Consider the following 20,356-nt stretch of genomic DNA (forward strand, 5'->3'; position numbering starts at 1 on the left):
TTTGTTGATTCAAACGTTGCGTCATGCTTCAGGGAGCACGATACACACAGCGGGATTCATATATATCCGATAAATAATTTAATAATAGCATTATTATACCGAGCGATTTCGTTTTCTGGGCTCCGGGGGATGCTATGACATCACAGAGGAGGAAACGCAACATGGCTTGGTCACGTGGGCCACAAAAAATAGTGACGTAAAACTATGGTGCGTCGTCTGCTCGCGCATACGCGTGCTCTGCCAGCAGAGGTCAACAACTGGCGTTCCAAAGTGCATGTCGCGATGATTATAATTATTGCGAAGAGCGACAACAACGGTAAGAAAATATTGCGGCTTGTGAAAGTCGGTGATTCACCCCAAAGCACCGTAAGCTTTAGCTTTGAAGTGAACCGGAAAAGGCCTAGCGACGATATCGGCGGCGCCGAACGATCAGAGGCAGTGAAGCTGCCGTCGGTGCCAGAGTGACCACTCCTCGGTCGCTCATTGGCCGCTTCGCCGTACGGCTGCCGCACAAATGGGTCCCGGGCCCGTCCTCTCTACGGCAAGAAAATCTCGCCGTCGCACGGGGGCCCGCGAATAAAAAGGCCGATCCACACGACGGACCAAGTCCGCGGGCCGCTCGGTCACGTGATGCGACGTCACGGCCCGGCGCGCTCCGGCCACGGAGGAAGGAAACTAATGGCGTTTTTCACTGGTCGATCTGGAGCGGCCGCCGAAATCCTCGAGCGAGCGCTCTGGTTTCACAAATCCGAATCGGCCAGCGGAGCGCAAAAACGCTCCGCGGCGGATCACACAGGAAGTCTGCGTACACGTCGCACGAACCGATTCCGAAAACCATGCCCTACTTCCGTTCTGTACGTTTCCACGGCAACCAAACTCGCCGTTCCCTGTGTGTAATTTGACCGTGGCAGTCGCATAGTCCGTCATTTCCATGTCGCGTCCATAAGGATTGTGCATGGACAACGTGCATAGAAGTCTTCGCACAGCACCTGCGTCACTTCGTAATCGCTGTCGTCCGCGCTCTTATCGCTAAACGCGAGCGCTGCAGCAGCACCGAACGCAGCCATTTTGCGAAGCAACACAATGTTTGCGAAGCAACACAATGATCTGGAGCAACCCGCTCCAGATCGACCAGTGAAATTCGGATTCGTTGCCGCGGAGCAAGAAATCCTGCGGAGCAAGAAATCCTGCTCCGAATCGACCAGTGAAAAACGCCATAAGGAGAGGCCCTGACGTCACTCTTTGTGAAGCAAAATTGAAGCCGGAAGTTGGCGTTGCTCATGGCGATGCTCCGCCTTTTGTGCCACCCTCCTTTCTTGTTTACATCTTTCGCGAAACCACGCCGCGCTGCGCGTGGTCTCGCGCGCGGAGCGCGCGCGCTCGCGCAACATCCGGCAGAGCACGGTGCAGGTAACACAGCGCAACAAGACACGGTGACTAACGCAAACCCGCCCACACAGCGCCTTTGCCACGGCACGAAACCTACCAGAGCAACACGTGTGAGCGCTCAAAAAATCAGAACAACGCCGCCATTGTGGCCCAAAAGGCGTGGCCATGCAGCAACAAAAATAAAAAAGCAACAAAAAAATGAGAACCTATACGTCATTTCCGCCACACTTTTCTCCTAGCGCGCGGAGGGGGTCCGGCGCAGAGCACATCCACACGGCGGACCGCCATGGCAGGCCCCGTACACTCTCAAGTTCAACTAATGGCCACAGAGGGCGAAAAAATCGACCGCGCGCCGCTGCTAACAAAGCCGACCTAGTAGCATCACCTCGGGATGCGTTCGTTAGTTCCAACATTTCCCGGTAGAGGCGTCGTAATAAGCGCAATTTTATCTTACAAACTTTCTCTTACAATTACCGAAGCATTTTCCTTTACATAAAAACAGGGCAAAATTATCATTGCTAATTAGATATTGTACTCTTTGTTAGTAAGTTTATTGTTTCTTCGCCATTATGAACGCAAATAGCGTTCAGCATCATCGATCTTTCACGTGACCTCTGGCCTGGATTTAAAATTTTTACCGGTATTTCCGAGTGCACGGCGGCACGGATTCATTCGTTCGTACACTCAAGACTGGTTGCTTCTTTGTTTCTAAAACTAGTTTCTTGCGCTTCTATGTAACTTGGGGTGAAGTTACGTGTTTGCAAGCGGACATGTAAGCCCGGCAGTTGGGTTTCGGTCGTGAGCCATTCGGAACAGGTCTGCATCGAAACGGGAGCTGGATTTTGCTGCGGCTGACAATGGCAATAATGGTGAGTCGTTTAACACCGCTGCTTGATTCGTTATATAATATCCGTCTCATTACCTTCCAGGCCGGCACAAGTTAACGACCTAGATCCTGCATTACATATGGGCAGTGAGGATCTCAGTTGCTGTTTCCTAAATAAACCTTTACTTGCGAGGCTGTCGTTTGGTTTACACACACAACCAGGAAAGAAAGAGCGATATCGGAACGCGCGTCTCATTTTTCATGTTATTGTAGCCGTGGTTGTAGGTGACTGAGTAGCCTTATCAATATACATATTAAACTTTTTTTTCGAGTCGGCCGGCAACGTCTTTCGTCCACAAAACCGAATAATCCTTTGGTAAAATGAAGTGAAAGTACAGAATTTAATGTATTAAACAGTTGCAAGCATGATAATTCACCCATATTTCGTACTTGTTGGTTCCAAATGTTCTTGCTGTTCAGATTGGTTTACCGTAGGGCATTTATTTTTGCAGTAGTGAAGCGGTGCATCACGTTCGTGGAGAAAAATAATGCATCAGTTCTAATAGCTTCATGACTTTCATGCATTTGCTTGAGTAACTAGCAGTGTGATCACTTCTAGAGCATAAATGAACCCACAAATGTTCTCATTTGTGATCTTAATAGTACTTGCGCTGTTGACATGCATTGTAGTTAGGCAGACATCAATTTTATGGGCAATAGCAATATTTATTTAACATGCTGCTTAAGCACCCAGCAATAGACAGTGTACATTTGCATGTGTTCTGTAGTCGCAAATCATTACAACATATATGTCACACCTTTTTGCATTTCATATTGTAAAACTTTGGTTTTTCAATTTCTGATTCAGTCAAAATTTCTGTTCCAGACATGCAGTAATGAGGACGGCACCAGTATAAAGCAACACACTCCACGCACTAAACAGAAGCTGCTGCCTGCTACGACAAGGTCATTGTGTGGACATTGGCTACTACTACAAGGTAAACAACATATGGTGCAGAAATAAATATGTTTGATCTATGCTGTATTGGCTTGCTGTTTGCAGCAGATATGAATGTTTGTTCATATATATGGTTCAGTATAATTGGTTCGAACATATAAAACCCACATAAATTTGGCTAATCTGTGCTGTATCTCACGTGTCACCGTTTTGCCCCAACAGAGTCTATGCCAAGCACATCTTGGTCATCACAGGAGCTCCTATCTGCACCAACAGGAAGGGGCTGGAGCCGAATTTGCAAGGCTTTTACACCAAGAACAAAGAAGCACATGCACAAGAATATGGATGAGATATCAAGTCTGCAAAGGACTGTGTTAAGACTGCAAAGAGCTTCAGCCACCATTCCACCAGCACGGACATTTGGCTGAGTCATCCAAGTAACTCAAAAAGGACTTTCTAGAAATTCTTCGTCTTCAGATGCACCTGCAACATCTGACCAAGCACGGACGACGCTGGCCAAAAGATTGAGTTTCATCAGTTCGTCCTTAATCAGCTTCCAAGCCATGTTAATTCCGTTTGTGCGAAGTGTAATTTTTCTTCTATAAATGCAAGCTTTCTCATTGCCCATTTTTGTTAGAGGTTATTCATCCTCATCCAAATATAAAGGTCAACCTTTATATTTGGATATTTCGCTGATACTTAATACCAGTCACTGTCTAGCAGCCTAACATATCTGTAGCAGTATCTTCTAGTGTATGTTGTCATGCGCAATTACTCTCCTGAAATAGCTGATGCAGCATCGGCATGCGTCTTGCATTAACCTATGCACATGTGCTATGCACCATTTTACTTTTCTTGGTGTTTTTAGCCTTCAATGCTTGCAGAGCAGAGTGGCTTCTCTCTTGAATGCAAGCTTTATCATTTTCCATATTCCTAGTCTCGTTGATGATTGCTCCTCTTCCTTGATAGCCTGGGTCTTTGTGCAAGCTACAGTGAAGTGATTGATTGCAGAATCTGGTTTTGCTGCCACACTTGGTTGTGGTAACTGTGTTACAGATGTGGGGGCCTGGTCAGTTGCATTGGTAAGCAGTCCCTCGAGGTAAGCATTTGCTCCTGCAGTCCGCAAAGCGACATAGACTCCCAGTATACACACACCGTAACTGGTGCGCCCCGTTCGTTCTGGCCTGCTGCAGCCATGGGCAAATTGTGCTTGTGGCCTACCTCGGCCATGATTTGCTCAAAACGGAGACCAGCATATGTGCTTACATGGTTCGAAGTGTATGAAGTTGATAGCCGTATGGGTGGAAAGGCCCGCAAGAATGGCTGCCGAAGGTGATGCCCACAAAAGCAACTTGTCCACATTGCGACAAAGTGGGACACAAAGTGTGAGCCACACATAGCGGCCCCCGAAAGAAAATAAATGTGCAGGTTGGAAAGGAGTTAACGCTAAAATGCCGGGTAGTCCATGTCGCTGTGTTGGTTGCGGCAGCAGATGCCTGCGTCACCTGATTGCTTCGCAATGGAAGTTGCTCATCTTCAACGGCAACTGTTGGTTCAAACAGGTGCAAGGCTCTGTCCAATCTGTTTGTACCGCAGGTTGTCGCTCGTTACCAGACCACCACATGTGACAAAGGCAAGCATTATGCCTGTAAGATGGTTCGTAGCCAATGTATAATGTATTGTCTGAACCTCAAGCGGTGACTGATTGCCGTTTAATTTTGCTGTTATGTCACTTGGTTACGGTCGCAGTTTTATGTTTTTCGAATATTGCTGCCTGGTCGGTTGCACTGGGAAGCAGCCTCTCGAAGTAAGAATTTGATCCTGCAGTCTGCACAGCGACATAGACTCCCAATTTACGCACACCGTGATTCGTGCTCCCCGTTCACCCTTTCCTGCTGCAGCCATGGGCAAATTGTGCCTCTGGCCTTTCTCGGCCGCGATTAGGCATGAACGGAGACCAGCATAAGTGCTTACATGGTCGGACGTGTATGAAGTTGGGTGGAAAGGCCCGCAAAAGTGGCCGATGAAGGTGATGCCCACGAAAGCGACTTGTCCATATTGAGACAATGTGGGACACCAAGTGTGAGCCACACATTAGCGGCCTCCAAAAGAAAAGAAACATGCAGGCTGGAAAGGAGTCAATGCTAAAACGATGGGTAGTCCATGTCACTGTGTAGGCTGCGGCAGCAGATGCCTGCGTCACCCGACTGCTTTGCACTGCAAATTGCTCATCTTTAACAGCGACTGTCGCCGCAAACAGGTGGGACACTCTGTCCAATCTGTTTCTGCTGCTGGTTGTTGCTCGTTAGTAGACCACCACGTGCGACGAAGTCGGGCACTACGCCTGTAGGTAGGCAGCTCAATGTACTCTAAGAGACCCGTGTATGTGAATGCTCACTGTTGCCATATAGTTCGTCGCCAATGTCTAACGTATTGTCTGAACCTCATGCGGTGACTGATTGCTGTTTAATTTTGCTGTTATGTCACTTGGTTATGGTCGCAGTGTTATGTTTTTAGAATATTGCGGCCTGGTCGGTTGCACTGGGAAGCAGTCTCTCGAAGTAAGCATTCGCTCCTGCAGCCTGCACAGCGACATAGACTCCCAATTTTCATGCACCGTGATTCGTGCTCCCCGTTCGCGCTTTCCTGCTGCAGCAATGGGCATATTGTGCCTCTGGCCTTTCTCGGCCGCGATTAGGCATGAACGGAGACCAGCATACGTGCTTACATAGTCCGATGCGTATGAAGTTGATAGCTACATGGGTGGAAAGGCCCGCAAAAGTAGCTGATGGAGGCGATGCCCACGAAAGCGACTTGTCCATAGCGAGACAATGTGAGACACCAAGTGTGAGCCACACATTAGCGGCCCCCGAAAGAAAAGAAACGTGCAGGTTGGAAAGGAGTGAACGGCTAAAATCTGGGGTAGCCCATGTCGCTGTGTAGGCTGCGGCAGCAGATGCCTGCGTCTCCCGATTGCTTCGCAATGCAATTTGGGCATTTTTAACGGCGACTGTCGCTGCAAATAAGTGGCACACTCTGTCCAATATGTTTCCGCTGCTGGTTCTTGCTCGTTAACCTGACCACCACGTGCGACGACGACGGTGAGCCGTTTACGAGCTCGCGTCAATGATTCCAGCGTATCTCGACATGCAAATTTTATTTCTGCTATTGAACGAGAATGTACACTGCTTGTCTTCTGCCAATAAAGTCGCGCGTTCTGTTCACTCACTTGTGGCTTGTTTGTATGGGCGTCAGTAGAGGCTCTTGGCAATTAGAACGCACCAGCTAAGCGGCAGCGAAGGCATTGAGGCATGCCGCATAGCCTGCAGGGCAAGCACGGCACGTACCAGCGTACGCGACCGGCAAAAAACGGCCATATTGAATTTTGCGCTAAAAAAAAAAAGTTTGCACTTCCGCTTCCGGATGGAGCAACGTTATCTGGCGTCCCCGAAAGTTAGTTCCATGCGCTGCCGCTGCTTATTTTCGAACCACTGCCAAAGGTACAGTTTCCCTTCTCTAAAGTTGTTCTTTATTCTATGGCCATGGCAGACGGCAGAGCAGACCAACCAGCTACACTCTCGGCCAGAGTGTTATCATTGTTATAATTCCGGCTCGATTCCCACAAAGCCGGGAACTGCTCAACGAGGTATACAAAATGAAAAACCTCTTCGTCACTCCAAGAGGACACGGTGTTTAAAAAATGGCTGTGGCTTAGGTAAGGTTAAGCCCAGGATGCGAAGCATACTAGCCTTTATTTTAGTTGTTGAACCACTGTTTAGCTTGGTGAACTGCTGTTGCTTGGCTATATTTGGTTCGGCTAGACGAAGAAACAACTCATGCATTACTGCTTCGCCTTCAAGAGTGGAACGCGACAGCGTTCCCGTCGACCCGCCAAGGGGTGTAAGACGGGCTACAGGGCAGCGACTACGCGCCCCGCATTGGACGCGGTGAACGTCGAGCAAAGCAGCGTTCGGCGCGGCAACGAAATGTGCGCCTGAGCAAGAGACGCACGCCTTAGAAACAGCTCGTTTCTAAGGCAACACCGCATTCACTAAGGCGCTTTTGTACCGCTTTGAAGCATCGTACTCGTGGCTCAGTGGTAGCGTCTCCGTCCCACACTCCGGAGACCCTGGTTCGATTCCCACCCAGCCCGTCTTGCAAGAGTTGAGCCAAAGCCACTTCTCCTCTGTCGTGACGTCACGGTGTCACGTGGTTTCATGGCGACACCGCCGCGCCTGAGGAGCTGGGTTGAGCTCTCGTAATATGCTTCGCATAAAATATATCTGCTGCACGCACGTGTAGGCGGAACGGCGGACATGAAACGACTGACTTGACTGGCTTTTGCTGAGCCGAAAACGAGATTGGATTTGGCTGAAGACACTCCGTTGCCGGACAACATTCGTTGGTTAAGCCAAAATCGCTGCGGTTTGCATGCGGTCCGCCGCCAAAACGGAAGCTGAGTCTCGGCGATTTGTTGGACCGCGAGGGCCGCGGTCTTGCGCGGGCCAACGGCGGTACGCACGAACTGGTGACGTCCTATCACGTGATGCGCGGACCGCGGTCCAAAAGAGCAATTTGGTCCGTCGTGGAAAGGCCAAGCGAAGGAGAGTCCGCTCCGAGCTGCCGAACTATGCGACTATGCGAGGAGAGAAGCAGACAACACGAACGCCGCATATGGTCCCTTTCGGAGTCGGCCGGCTAGTGTAATCGGCATTTCATCGCTACTCATCATACGTCACGTTTTTTGTGCTAGTGTGCTATGACGTCAATATTTTCGTTCCTCCTCTGTGACGTAGTAACTGCCGCGCTAGCGATGGGTCTCGACTACGAGGAGTTTTTAATGACTTTTTGGAGCTGAATTAAAATTATTTTCAAATGTTTGCAGCGTCCAATACCTCGTTCTGGGTGTCCTTGCATACGGAAGCAGCCTACAACGTGCTTTTTATAGCCTCAAAATTTGGTGTCCCAATCCCTTTAAGCACTTTAACAAGGTTCTAGATTTGAAGTCATTCTTTAGTTCCACTGACTTCATAAAATCATTGTGTGTGGGCATTTCTTGCTCTTTTTTTATATTTCACAACGTGGTTTCTGCACTTGCACATAGTAGTAGTTGAAAATTGGACGCCGACTACAAAAGTTAGAAGAGACGTGTAACTTTTGCAGTCAGTGTCCAATTTTTAACTTCCGTATTTTCATGCGGATAACCCACACCAATAAATTTAAAAGGTTAATAGTAATTAAAGTCGGGGTATGTGCAAATTTTGCCTTGAAGTGTGGCTTCGCGGCAGCATGGTGCACGAAACAGCATTTCAAGGGAGCGCATCACCGTGAAGCCACACCTCAAAGCAAGGTTCTCCGCCATTTGGTTCATTATCTTCTAGCGAACCCCACCTTCATGATCGCCCCCTTCTGCTCCTCTACAGGCCGCCGTATTGTGTTTAACAGTTAGCGAAGTGCATGCGGTCTGTCAAGCTCGGATCATAACGAGCTGCGCTCAACAAAAGCCGCCCTTTGCAACGCAGATTTATCAGCGTTGCCGAAGAGGGGAACAGAGCCGCTGGGCAAAGATGTGAGCGTTGTTGTACGCAATTAATTTTGACTTTCCGAACTGTGCCTCCTCCTAACCAGGTTTCCATCAGACTTGATTTCACCTGCACATTGTTCCTGCATCCTTCGGACAATAAACAGCGAGTGCTGGTCTTTAACACTGTATTAACCCTGCTGCCACTAAGATTGTATATTATGATGCCCAACTAAAGCAGGAAAACCTGTGCGAACAATCACTCATTGAAGTATACAGTGCCGTTTATTCAGAGAGCAGATATGGCAGGCATTACAAGTTTATTTTGCACAGTGCTGCAGTACTTACAAGCTGAAGACCTCACAGAATGACTTTGCAACGTACACGGCAGAACATTACTGTATATACACTTTCAGCTTAGGTCATTCTTCATGCTCCAAGCAATCTTCCATGCCTGCAATGAACAATACAAGTGAGCAGAAGCTTACTGTAAAAGTTGCAGCTCCATGTACACATTTGTAAAAACAAATGTAGGGTCATTTGTGGGGTCGAAATAATCATTTTCACCAAAAACACATTGTTCAGATTTCTATTGATTTGAATTTCTAAACTAATGAAGAAGCTTATCACAAAGTTTTGTCGCTATTTGCACGTACTGTATATATATATATATATATATATATATATATATATATATATATATATATATATATATATATATATATATATAATGGCTGCACGTGCTTGCCAATGAAAGCATACGTGAATGCTGTTTTCAAAACACGACCGCACAGCACGAAAGAAACTGAATGTGTAAGGAGTGTCCTCATTCAAAACATTATACTCTGTGGCCATACAAGACCTGCAGCATAATGCGCAGAAACGAAGTAATATTTTCGGCTGGAGTTGAGACTGGCAAACAGATACTGAAACAGAGTTTGGTGGATATACTTACAACAACAAAAAAAAAGCATATTTTCAATTATGGCGAGTCTGAATTTCCTGGCAAACTGGTAGTGACTCGCAGATCGGTGGATTGGAATCAAATTACAACTCATGAATACTTCGAGTACAATCGGGAAAAGGCCCTGCTTGATGCCAGTAAATCGTTGGTGCCAACGACCCACCGTCTACCCTTCACTTGCGAGGGCCAGTGGCTCGATACGTCGATCTTGGTAAGTTAGAGTTCCTTGAATGATGTTCAAAATACAGACTCTGAATGCAAATGAACCATTCAATGTGTCAGTGTGTAAAAGGTGCCAGAAGGTTGAGTTACGGTTCCGCTGTTCTCATCCCTGAGAACAGCGGAGACTGCAATAACCTTGGCTGGGCTCAGTTGGATGATTGATGAAAGTGATATGCCACTGGGTCACGGTGAAACTCTCGTCAGCGCAAGCGAGCGCGGGCGACCAGATAAGGTCACAATTACTGTATGCGCCGACGGGGCCGCACACGGTGGTGGCGCCATGCGGCGCGTCGAAGAAGCCGCAGCGAAAAGAAAAAAAAAATTGGAGGACGCTTAAGCTTCGCCTTCAAGAGTGGAACGCGACAGCGTTCCCGTCGACCCGCCAAGAGGTGTAAGACCATGGGCTACGGCGCAGCGACTACGCGCCCCGCATAGGACGCGGTGAGCGTCGAGCAACGCAGCGTTCGGCGCGACAACGAAATGTGCGCCTGAGCAAGCGACGCACGCCTGAGCCTTAGAAACAGCTCGTTTCTAAGGAAACACCGCGTTCACTAAAGGCGCATTTGTACCGCTTCGAACCATCGAACTCGTGGCTTAGCGGTAACGTCTCCGTCTCTCACTCCGGAGACCCTGGTTCGATTCCCACCCAGCCCATCTTGCAAGTTGTTTTTTATTCATGAAGTGCCTGCTAGTCTCGCCATTCGGGCTCCTCCACGTCCACTTTCGGCTATCCCACTTGCAGAAGGTATTCATTATCCGCATATTATTCTGTTCTGCAAACTCTACTAATAACTCTCCCCTGCTATTCCTAGAGCCTATGCCATATTCCCCACTGACATGTCTCCAGCCTGCTTCTTGCCTACCATAGTTTCATATTCGTATACCTAGAGGCAAATCTGGCGCTGCGATCGTTCAACTATAATGGGAATCATGGGAAGTACAGGCTTCGGATTGGCATTCTATTGACTGGCGAACCAGTCTACAGTATTTTTTTTGGCTGTTTTGGTTTCGCTCCAAGCGCAATCGCTGTAACCTGCAGTGGGACAGTGCAACGCAAAGCTCTCTGCCTTTGTTATGTTGCTCGGAGTGGCGATAGCGCGCTGGGCCAGCGACTTGGACGATGCTTGTGTTGCAGTGTGGCGTCGAAGCCCTGACGAGAAAGCAGCGGCATCGTAAACGTTGAAAGAACATGTTTTGAGCGTTTGGACTTTGGTTTGTTAAGTGTGTTAGGTTGGCACTGTAGCGTTATGTGCTTTATGAAACTTCAGAATAGGACAAAGAAGGCACTACTGATACAATACATGTACAGTTGTACTTCTAGTGGCTTGACAATCAAATTTTATTGAGAGCTTCATTTTGCATTGCTCGTTTATGTGCTCATTGAAATGCGTGTTTTAGGCCTTTGAGAACACAAACTTACTTGTGGTAGGAAAGATAGCTGCTTTCTAGCTGTAGTCTAGTGTCGCACAATGGGCACCCGCAAAGCCACGCTGTGACGCTTCGGAAGCGGTACACCAATATAAATATGATGAAGCATACTCGTAGGAGGCCACTAGCGTCCTAGCTAGCACTGCAGCAGATGTGCTTAAAAGTACTTGAAGACGTTCAGCAATCGTGACAGCCGACGCAACCTTTCGAAAGAGCGAGAGAGTTCGCAAATGCCTGTCGTCTGCGAGAAAAGTCTCGCGTTAAATGCAGCGAGAAGGCGTGGTAGCAGACGACACTTGTAGCATTCCGCTCAAGAGCGCAACGCTTTGTCACAATACAACATTTCTATTTTCAGAAATACTTGACGAGTATTTTTATATAAGTACATGCACCGTTGTTTGCTGTTGCAAAAATGAATAAATAATTATTCTTTGGCGTTAAATGCGGACCAGAATCGCACAAGTATGCATACCCTGATGTGTCCTGGTGACAAACCATAGTAAACCATGCTTCCATCTCAAAGTCATACAAATTTTATGTAGCGTGTTGTACATTTTATACCATACTGAAGAAATAGAATTAAATTTTACGCGATAATATTTGAGTATAGCTTTGTTTACTGCACCAGAAGGAAACGCCATTAGTCTAAAGGCCGAAGTCAATCCGAAGCCTGTACTTCCCATCATTCCCATGTAGGTTGAGGCAACGCTCATGAGAACCCCCGTAGACACTAGCGCCACATTTCCCTCTAGGGTACTTATTTAGAAACTCTATGTTGCCTACCCTGGCATTGAAGTCGCCCATCAATATAGTGTATTTTGTTTTCACTTTACCCATTGTCGATTCCATGTCTTCACAAAAGCTTTCAACTGCTTGGTCATCATGACTGGATGTAGGGGCGCATACCTGTGCGACCTTCTATTTGTGCCTCTTATTAAGTTTCACAACAAGACCTGCCGCACTCTCATTAATGCTATAGAATTCCTGTATGCTACCAGCTATATCCTTATTGATCAGGAATCCGACTCCTAGTTCTCGTTTCTCCGCTAAGCCCCGGTAACACAGGATGTACCCGCTTTTTAGCACTGTATATGCTTCTTTTGTCCTCCTAACCTCACTGAGCGCTATTACGTCCCATTTACTGCCCTCCGATTCCTCCAATAGCACTGCTATACTCGCCTCACTAGATAACGCTCTAGCGTTGAACGCTGCCAGGTTTAGATTCCAATGGCGTCCGGTCCGGACAGGCCGCCTACATGTCCTCCTCTATGACCTATCATACGTCCAACTGACGCTTTTAGTAGATTTGGTTTGTGATGAACAAGTCACATCAAATCCATAATGGCCCTCAAAGACACTCGTTGCAGGCAGTTGTCCGCAGCTTGATGCTTCTGATGGTATAGCATACTTTGGTGGCTCTGCTTGCTGCTGTGGCTGTTCTACCAGCTCCACATTGTCCATCAGTCCTGAATACTGCTCCAGTTGATTGAAAGGGACAACTTTATGCGATGTATCCATTATGTCCATATCATCAATGTCAAGAGGAGTGATCTGGTAGTGGTCAACCTTAAGACGGCCAGCGTCACCAGGAGAACCGGTGTTTAATGCTGGCCACGAATTTCCATAGGTGCCTTTCAATTCTTGAACCAGGGTAGCGACAGAGCTTGGGCTTAATGCCGCCATTGGTGGCGTGCACTCGAGCTCACCTATTCCTTGTGCTCAAGGGTCCCTTGGTAGTTTTTTCCAATTATATGTTGCCAAAAGGGGTGATTGGCGATACAGGCTGGTGTGTGCAAGAAAGGATTTTACTTTAAATGGCCAATCTAAACACTGAAAAATACGAGCTGCACTGATGCAAGATTTGCTCAACAGGGATTCGCTAGGATAACATTGTTATTGATAAAAGAATAGCGGACTGACAGATGCATTCTGTTTCACTTCGAGCAGCCTTACGAGCCTACACATCTGAGTCAGCACTCCTATCTTGCTCTATACTTTCAACAAACATACTTATTGTTTCAATTAGTGGTGACTAGTGCTATGTGGTACACATTGTACCATAAACTCTGAACTTCCATAATGTCACACAGCAAGTATAATGCAGCTCACACCACGAGTTGCAACACTAGGAGTTTGAAGCAATCTATGCAGATGTTTGCCATAAAATTGCGGCGTCCTAATCCACATCAGGAGATTGAGTGTGGTGCTAAAAAAACACGCTCTCGCCAAGGATAACAGAAAAATAAAGAACATAACACTTCGGGCCCCGTAGGAGTCCCTTGATCACAATTAAGATGTAAGCATGGCCGCGTGACTTTTTATGGACGAGGTGGTGCAGGTGTATATCTCGGGAAGATTACCCTGCGTCCCGTTTATTGTGCGTTTAATTGATGGAACGTAGTACGATTCTACAAGCAAATGGGCAGATAGGTGTTCCTCAGTTGCGATGATGGCTGCTATGTCCCAATCAATGCTGGGTCCGGTTAGTTCGGGAAGTTCCGTCAGGGCATTTGCGGCTGTGTGGCCCTTGGCGACATCATGCAGGTGCTGCTTCAAGTGCCGTTCAAAATTTCCACTTGCTGATGTACAACACTGCTTGCATGGCATCTTGTAGATGACTCCCAGGTAGTCCGTGTGCTTCAAAGGGTATTTTACAAGGAGTGTTACAAGCAGGTATTCGGCAGTGTTGGGTGCATTTGTGCCCGTCGTTTGTGCTGCCTTGTCTTCATTCTGGACGCGACCAAAGTTATTTCCAAGATACATGGACGACTGCTTCTGTATTATCCGTCGCCAGCATGCAACGCATTTCCTCGAGCACCTAAATTCCTTCAAGCCAAGCATACAGTTCACAGCTGCAGAGGAAACCAATGGGTGCATTCCCTTCCTGGATGTCTTCATAGAGAGAACTCCAAGTGGTTCCAGGAGTAGTGCGTACAGAAAGCCAACGTACACAGGAATGTACCTGGGCTTCGACTCGACACATCTAATTGGGCAAAAGTGATCCGTCGCAGTTCTTTTCCCGGGCGTTCCGCGTCTGCCCCAGCCGCACGAAATGTACGCAAGAGCTGCAGGTTATGAAAAGGCACCTGTTAACACTTTCGTGACTGTGGGAAAACCAGTAGTTTCAGGTGGTCTAGGAAATAAAGCTTTTCCTGCCATAGAAAATGCTTCATGTTGAAGTTTATGGTATTAAATCGTAGACGAAGGAATTTTCTTACCAACGGTACTAACTTCAACCAACCTATTTATTAAAAATAGTATGGAAACATTTACTAAAACAACAAAAGTAACGAAAACTAAAAAGATTTATAAATACATCAATGCTGCTTTGCACAAAATGAGCCTTAAAAAAATCGGAATACTATATGTTTTGCACATAACGGGCATGTGCAACAATACTGCAAATATAAGCTCTGTATGTACAAAATTTCTTTAGATACAGAGGAAAACATTAGCCCTTGCAAACCGCCGCCAAGGTCCACTTCCGGCCGTCTTTGTGCACGGCTACAAGCGATTAATTCCATCGCTCAGTCCTGCCCAAACAACCATGACACCCTGCAAATAAGAACTGCGACCTTTGGAACATGCCGGATGTACTCAGATCAATGCACGACAGCAACGAAACGGTGCAAGAAGAAAGTAAAAATCACCGGCAGGTGTACATTGATGTTCCGGGGCGGTTTGACGCACTTTCGCTGTCCGTACTGAAGTCTGACAAGGCGAAGACGTTTTCCAAGTCTGTGCTGCTATCATCATCTGGAAATTCGAGCCCAGATGCATCGGAATCTGTCAAAATTCTCAGCTTCCGTAGAGCAATGCTACGCAACGTCAATGCTATCTTCGAAACTACAAGTGCTCGTCACCAGACTACAGTGGCGCTAGAAAAGAGAAACGTAAAAATGAAATCGATAAAATAGTTTCTCTTTAACCCAATCGATGATGCTAGCTGTTCAGAAGGGCTCGGAGAGCGCCAAAATTTCTAACCATCGATAACCTGCTATTGCTGGAAATATACGCGGTCATGAAAGTGTTGAACAACAGTTAGCCTCCACAACTGCTCAGAATGCAGGAGCGCAAATCAGCACAGCCCCGCCGTGAAACGGCGAAGGAAAAAGTGAAGCACGCAGAGTTCCCTTACACCATTGGAACAAGCAAAGCCCTTGCAAGAATTCTTTTAAGGGCTATGGTGTGCAAATCACCCACGTGCCTTCATGAAAACTCGGCCAACAGATGGTTCGCACAAAAGGCCTTTTGAAGCACACAGACTACCCCGGAGTGATCTACAAGATACCATGCAAGCAGTGCGACGCGTTGTGCATCGGCGAGAGTGGAAATTTTAAACGGCGCTTGAAACAACACATGAATGACGCTGCCAAGGGCCACACAGCCGCGAACACCTTGGTGGAACTAACCGGACACAGCACTGACTGGGACTTGGCAGCTGTCATAGCAATCGAGAAACATTTATCTGCCCATTCGCTTTTAGAATCATACTACGTTCAATCAACTACACACACGATAAACGGTACATGGGATGATCCTCCCGAGATATAAACCCATACGCTGCGCCACCTCACCTATAAATAGTCGCGCGGCCATGCTTACATCTTCATTGTGTTCAACGGGCCAGTATGGGACCCAAACCGTCATGTTCATTATTATCCTTTTAACCTTGGCTAGTGCATGGTTTTTGGCAGCAATATGTTTCCTTGCAGGCAAGTTTTCGTCGAACGTTAGACTACAAGGTTGAGTGTGGTGTTGTGTATTAGTTCCAGTATCAAAATATGTATTGCGGGGCACACCTCTAGTGGCGATTCTCTAAAGTAACACCGCTGATTGCTCTTCTGTATTGACCCTTGCGGCCATAAAAATTGGTTCTTCCTCGCTGTCTGCCTGCATCTATGTATTTGCCATGCTTTGCACTCTCACATTCTTTGTTTGGCGATCAGCATCTCTGCCACTCACACTGGCAATATGACACTGGGTTAGTCAAGTCAAAATACCATGTGCGTATGTAATTATAAGGAGAAACAAATTTCAACCACATTTTCGTGATGTTTTATGCTCCTGTTGCAAGCCAATGTGGCCCGAGACATTGCTTGGCCCTCCACTAGAGGCAACTGTGTTATGGGATACGTCATGTGACAGCACTATACCATAATGGCTGCACCCTGGAAGGCAGGGAGGAGCAGCACTCCATAATTAAATTGTTGGGTGCAGCGAGTAAAGGGCTGTATGGAGGGTCCTACACATCCCTTCAGCCACACAGTTTCTTATAGGGCAAATTGCCATGCTGCTGTGTGCATGGGAATGCCGGGAAGCAGTGGCTTTGTAGTGACAGCTTTCCTGAAGACCATTCCAATGGAATCCATTCTTTACTAAAACATTGTGTAAAATGCAAACTTTTCTTTCTTATTATGCAATACATCTGTTTATTAAATCACAATAACTTGCTCTGGGTTACACAAGAATGTTAAAGTATCTGTGAGCAGCTAAAGTTGGAGGAAAAACTAGAAGGTCAGCACTCCCTCTGCATCAGTATCATTTTCCTTCTTTTGCTTATTGGATTTAAGGGAAACAATGTGAGCTGCATTAGCAAATCCCTCTTATATAATACCAAAAAAATCCCCTCAGCCACGAGGGCTCAAATAAAAAAAAAACACTATTTTGATATTCATTATGTCGCAATGGGGCCTCTTGGATTTTTCTATTTGTCATCCCGGACTGCCTGAGGTGCTGCATATGCAATGCCCATTTGCTGAAAGCACCGCCTTGGGCAGTCCTGAGCAGCCCAAGACTGCAAATCCAAGAAGCCCACTGATGTGCTGGCACAAAGGCTTCGGCATAAAATTTTAAAAATGATACTATGACTTTTTCTTATCTTCCGATATAAAACCTACTATGGTGAAATTAACAAAAATATTCTTTTGAAAGAATACTTTATCATCTAAATGAATAATGTATTAAAGGCAAAGAATATTTATGATTAGTATTTCACGATTAGAAAACCAGCGTTGCAGCGTTTACTGCATGCTTATTGTCTGGGTAGATTAAGAGCTATTAGTCTGGGTAGATTAGGAGCAAGGATTAACGGAAAATACCTCAGCAGCTTGCAGATGACACTGTCCTGTTCACCAATGCTGGATATGACTTGCAAGAAATGACTGAAGGCCTCAGCAATGTCTAAGAGTAGGGTTGAAAATTAATATGCAGAAGACTAAGGTAATGTTCAGTAGCCTGGCAAAAGAAAAAAAGAATTCATGATTGGCAGTCAGCATCTATCTGTCTAAGAGCATGTTTGTCTAGGCCAGTTACTCATAGGGAATGATCAGAAGGAATCTGCAGAAGAAAGAAAACGGGCTGGAATGCATCCGGCAGCCATTACCAAATCATGACCAGTAGCTTACCACTATTCATGAAAATATAAGTGTACAATCATTAAATAGTACCTATACTAACAAGTGGGGCAGAAACTTGAAGGCCAAGAAAGAAACTTGAGAAGGACCGATCATCGCGATCATTAGGAATATGTTAGGCATTACATTAAGAGACAGCAAGATAGCGATGGTGAATTGGACAGCAAACGGGGATAACCGATATTCTAGTTGACGTCAAGTAGACAAAACGGAGCTGGGCAGGCAATGTAATGTGTAGGACAGAAAACCGATGGACTATTAAAACTTACAGAATGGACGCCAAGGGAAGGGAAGGACAGTCGAGGACGGCAGATAATTAGGTGCTGCAATGAAATTAGGAAGGTGAAAGATTGGGCCAGTTGGTTTTGCATCACGAGCTTATAGCAGCACGAACTAAAACATAAACAAAAGGAGACACAGGTGTGTTCTTTCTTTGTGTATACGTTTTAGTTTGTACTGCTATGACCTTAGAAAATTTGCAGGCACAACTTGGAATTGGCTACCACAAGACTCCAGACATCGCTGGAAGAGGCCTTCGTCCTGCAATGGGCGTAAATAAGCTGGTGATGGTGATGGTATGTTAACCCAAGCCATGTTCAAGACAAGCCAAGCACACCCACATCCTGGCATTCCTGTGGTGGCACAGCACCCACTGGAAATTTCGCATAGACTGCGGTGCCATTGTAGTAAACTCTGTCTTTGTTCTCTCCCAGTGTTGCCAGAAAAGAACCACTGCTGCACAGACAGGGCCAAGGCTGCCCAGTGAGTTCCCTTACACGGCCACTGCAGTCTTCGTGCTGGCACTCAGAAGTGATGACAAGGGCGGGATGTGTCCGCCCCGGCTAGTGTCAGACATCAGTCTGCACTCCCTGGGTGTGCGACTGCAGCTGCTCTCTGGGCAGAGGGTCAAGGACCAGGTTTTGATCACAGATGAAAAATGGGCTCACTGGGCTACCATATGATGCACCATGCCCTGAAGTGGCGAAATCAGTTAAAAGAAGCAAGAAAACAGACGAGAAAGACGCTGAATTTACTCAAGTGAGACTATACTGTAAGCGGGAAAGAACGCAAACAAAACCAGGACCTACCACACATGCCTGTCAACCCAAAATTCAAGACTAGGAAGTCGATAGGGCAGCTGCATGTGCTTGTTGGTAGGTCACTCACCTTCTAATTTGTTTTAGTGTAGAGAGAATGACAGGGACACAGAACGGCACACTAGATAGAGTGCTAGCTTCCAACAAATCATTGTGAGCATGACACAATGAAAAGGATACATGGACTGGCTGAGGTGCTGTAGCTGCAAAAAAAAAAAAGAACAATTGACTTTAATTCTGGGAACAATCATATCTGGAAACTAGAGCGCTGCAATAATACAGCAGAAAGAATAAAGAGGACACATACAAATGCACACTCACAAGTGAATTTTAATGCACTTAAGGAAAAAATACATGCAGACACTGCGCATGTCACGTGAGCCATGCCATGCGTTAAACTAACAATCTGTCTCTGTAGTTCGTTATGTTGCGGGCATCTCTTTCCAGTGCCTTAATTAAGTCCTTGGTTGTAATGCACAAAGTTTCAAGTGATGGTTCTAGTATTAGGTTTTTAAGCATACGCCTGCAGTTTGCATTAAAGGGCAAACTCATCAGGTCAGGCCATTTTCAGCTGACAAGTGTCATGCAGACAATGCACACTGACAATAATGTCTGCTAAGTAGTTCATCCCTGGAAAAACATTTCATCCCACCACTGGAAAAGCTGGCGCCACCATCGGCATGACATGGCATGAGGGATCACGTGGACACAGCGGCCGCGTCGGCTGCTTCAGAAGCGCCGAAGCGAGCTGAAAACAGAAGTTTCAAGTCCCACCTGCGCTGCAGTACTGATTAAGTGGTGAGGCTTTCCCGCCTTGCGGTCTGCTTGACAACATCTGAAAGTACTATAATAGGTATTGGATGCCTTTGGAGGCATGCAACATGGTAGGCTACTGCTCTGTGCCGCAGTGCCGGACGTACGCAACGGAGCCCGGTGTCAGCCTTACGTAGCCGCAGGGCAAGGAGCTGCGTGAAGCTTGGCTGGCGAAACTTAGAACCGGCAAACAGCCATCGGCTACAACTCGGATATGCAGCAAGCACAGACTCGAGGAAAATTTCTGCTACGGCGCCGGGACTGCGATGTTCGGTGAGTAGCAGAAAACGCGCACTGAGATGCTCGCCCGCGCCCGCTGCCCGGCTAATGTCAGGAGGGTTTGGTCTATGAACTTGTTGATGCTAGATACTGGCAAGTTCACTGGAATGGAACGGGAGTGGTAAGGCGCATAGTATTAGAAAAATGCACGGCATATGGTCATGTTTTTGTTACGAATTAATGCACTGGGTTACGAAAAGGAAGCAGAGGGAAATCGCACGCTGAGAAAATCAATAAACATACAGTGCGACGCAACTTGAGAAATAATATTGAAATGTCCAAGAATTTAGAAGACAAAAAAATACTGAATCGTCGCGACGGCTTGACAGTCGCCGTAGGCGTCGCAGTCTCTACAACAAAATTATTTTTGAACAGCTCTGACAGCGTTAACGCAACAATGGTCACTAGTGTGCTGTCAAATGCTCATATGCTGCGGCCTAAAG

General features: G+C 46.7%; 1 protein-coding gene and 1 long non-coding RNA gene across 4 annotated transcripts in view; one reads left to right on the forward strand and one right to left on the reverse strand.

Moving 5' to 3' along the window:
• Positions 1 to 2,052: 2,052 nt before the first annotated feature.
• On the forward strand, positions 2,053 to 3,878 carry LOC139060398 (uncharacterized). The gene is made up of 3 exons (XR_011514779.1): positions 2,053 to 2,258; positions 3,102 to 3,213; positions 3,396 to 3,878. It is a non-coding gene; the product is annotated as an uncharacterized lncRNA (long non-coding RNA).
• Positions 3,879 to 8,960: 5,082 nt separating this feature from the next.
• LOC139059847 (coiled-coil domain-containing protein 28B) overlaps positions 8,961 to 20,356 on the reverse strand; it is a 41,405-nt gene continuing 30,009 nt past the window's right edge. For 2 of the 3 annotated variants that reach the window (XM_070538284.1, XM_070538285.1), the window contains exons 5-6: positions 19,002 to 19,024; positions 18,021 to 18,618 (exon numbers count right to left, since the gene is read on the reverse strand). In XM_070538284.1, coding sequence (XP_070394385.1) covers positions 18,573 to 18,618; positions 19,002 to 19,024 — 69 coding nt within the window. In that variant the 3' untranslated portion in view covers positions 18,021 to 18,572. Of the gene's footprint in view, positions 9,149 to 18,020; positions 18,619 to 19,001; positions 19,025 to 20,356 lie in introns of those variants that run through there. The other variant, XR_011514398.1, reaches the window with a different exon arrangement.

This window comes from Dermacentor albipictus, chromosome 5 (assembly GCF_038994185.2).
Source record: "Dermacentor albipictus isolate Rhodes 1998 colony chromosome 5, USDA_Dalb.pri_finalv2, whole genome shotgun sequence".
NCBI lineage: Eukaryota > Metazoa > Arthropoda > Arachnida > Ixodida > Ixodidae > Dermacentor > Dermacentor albipictus.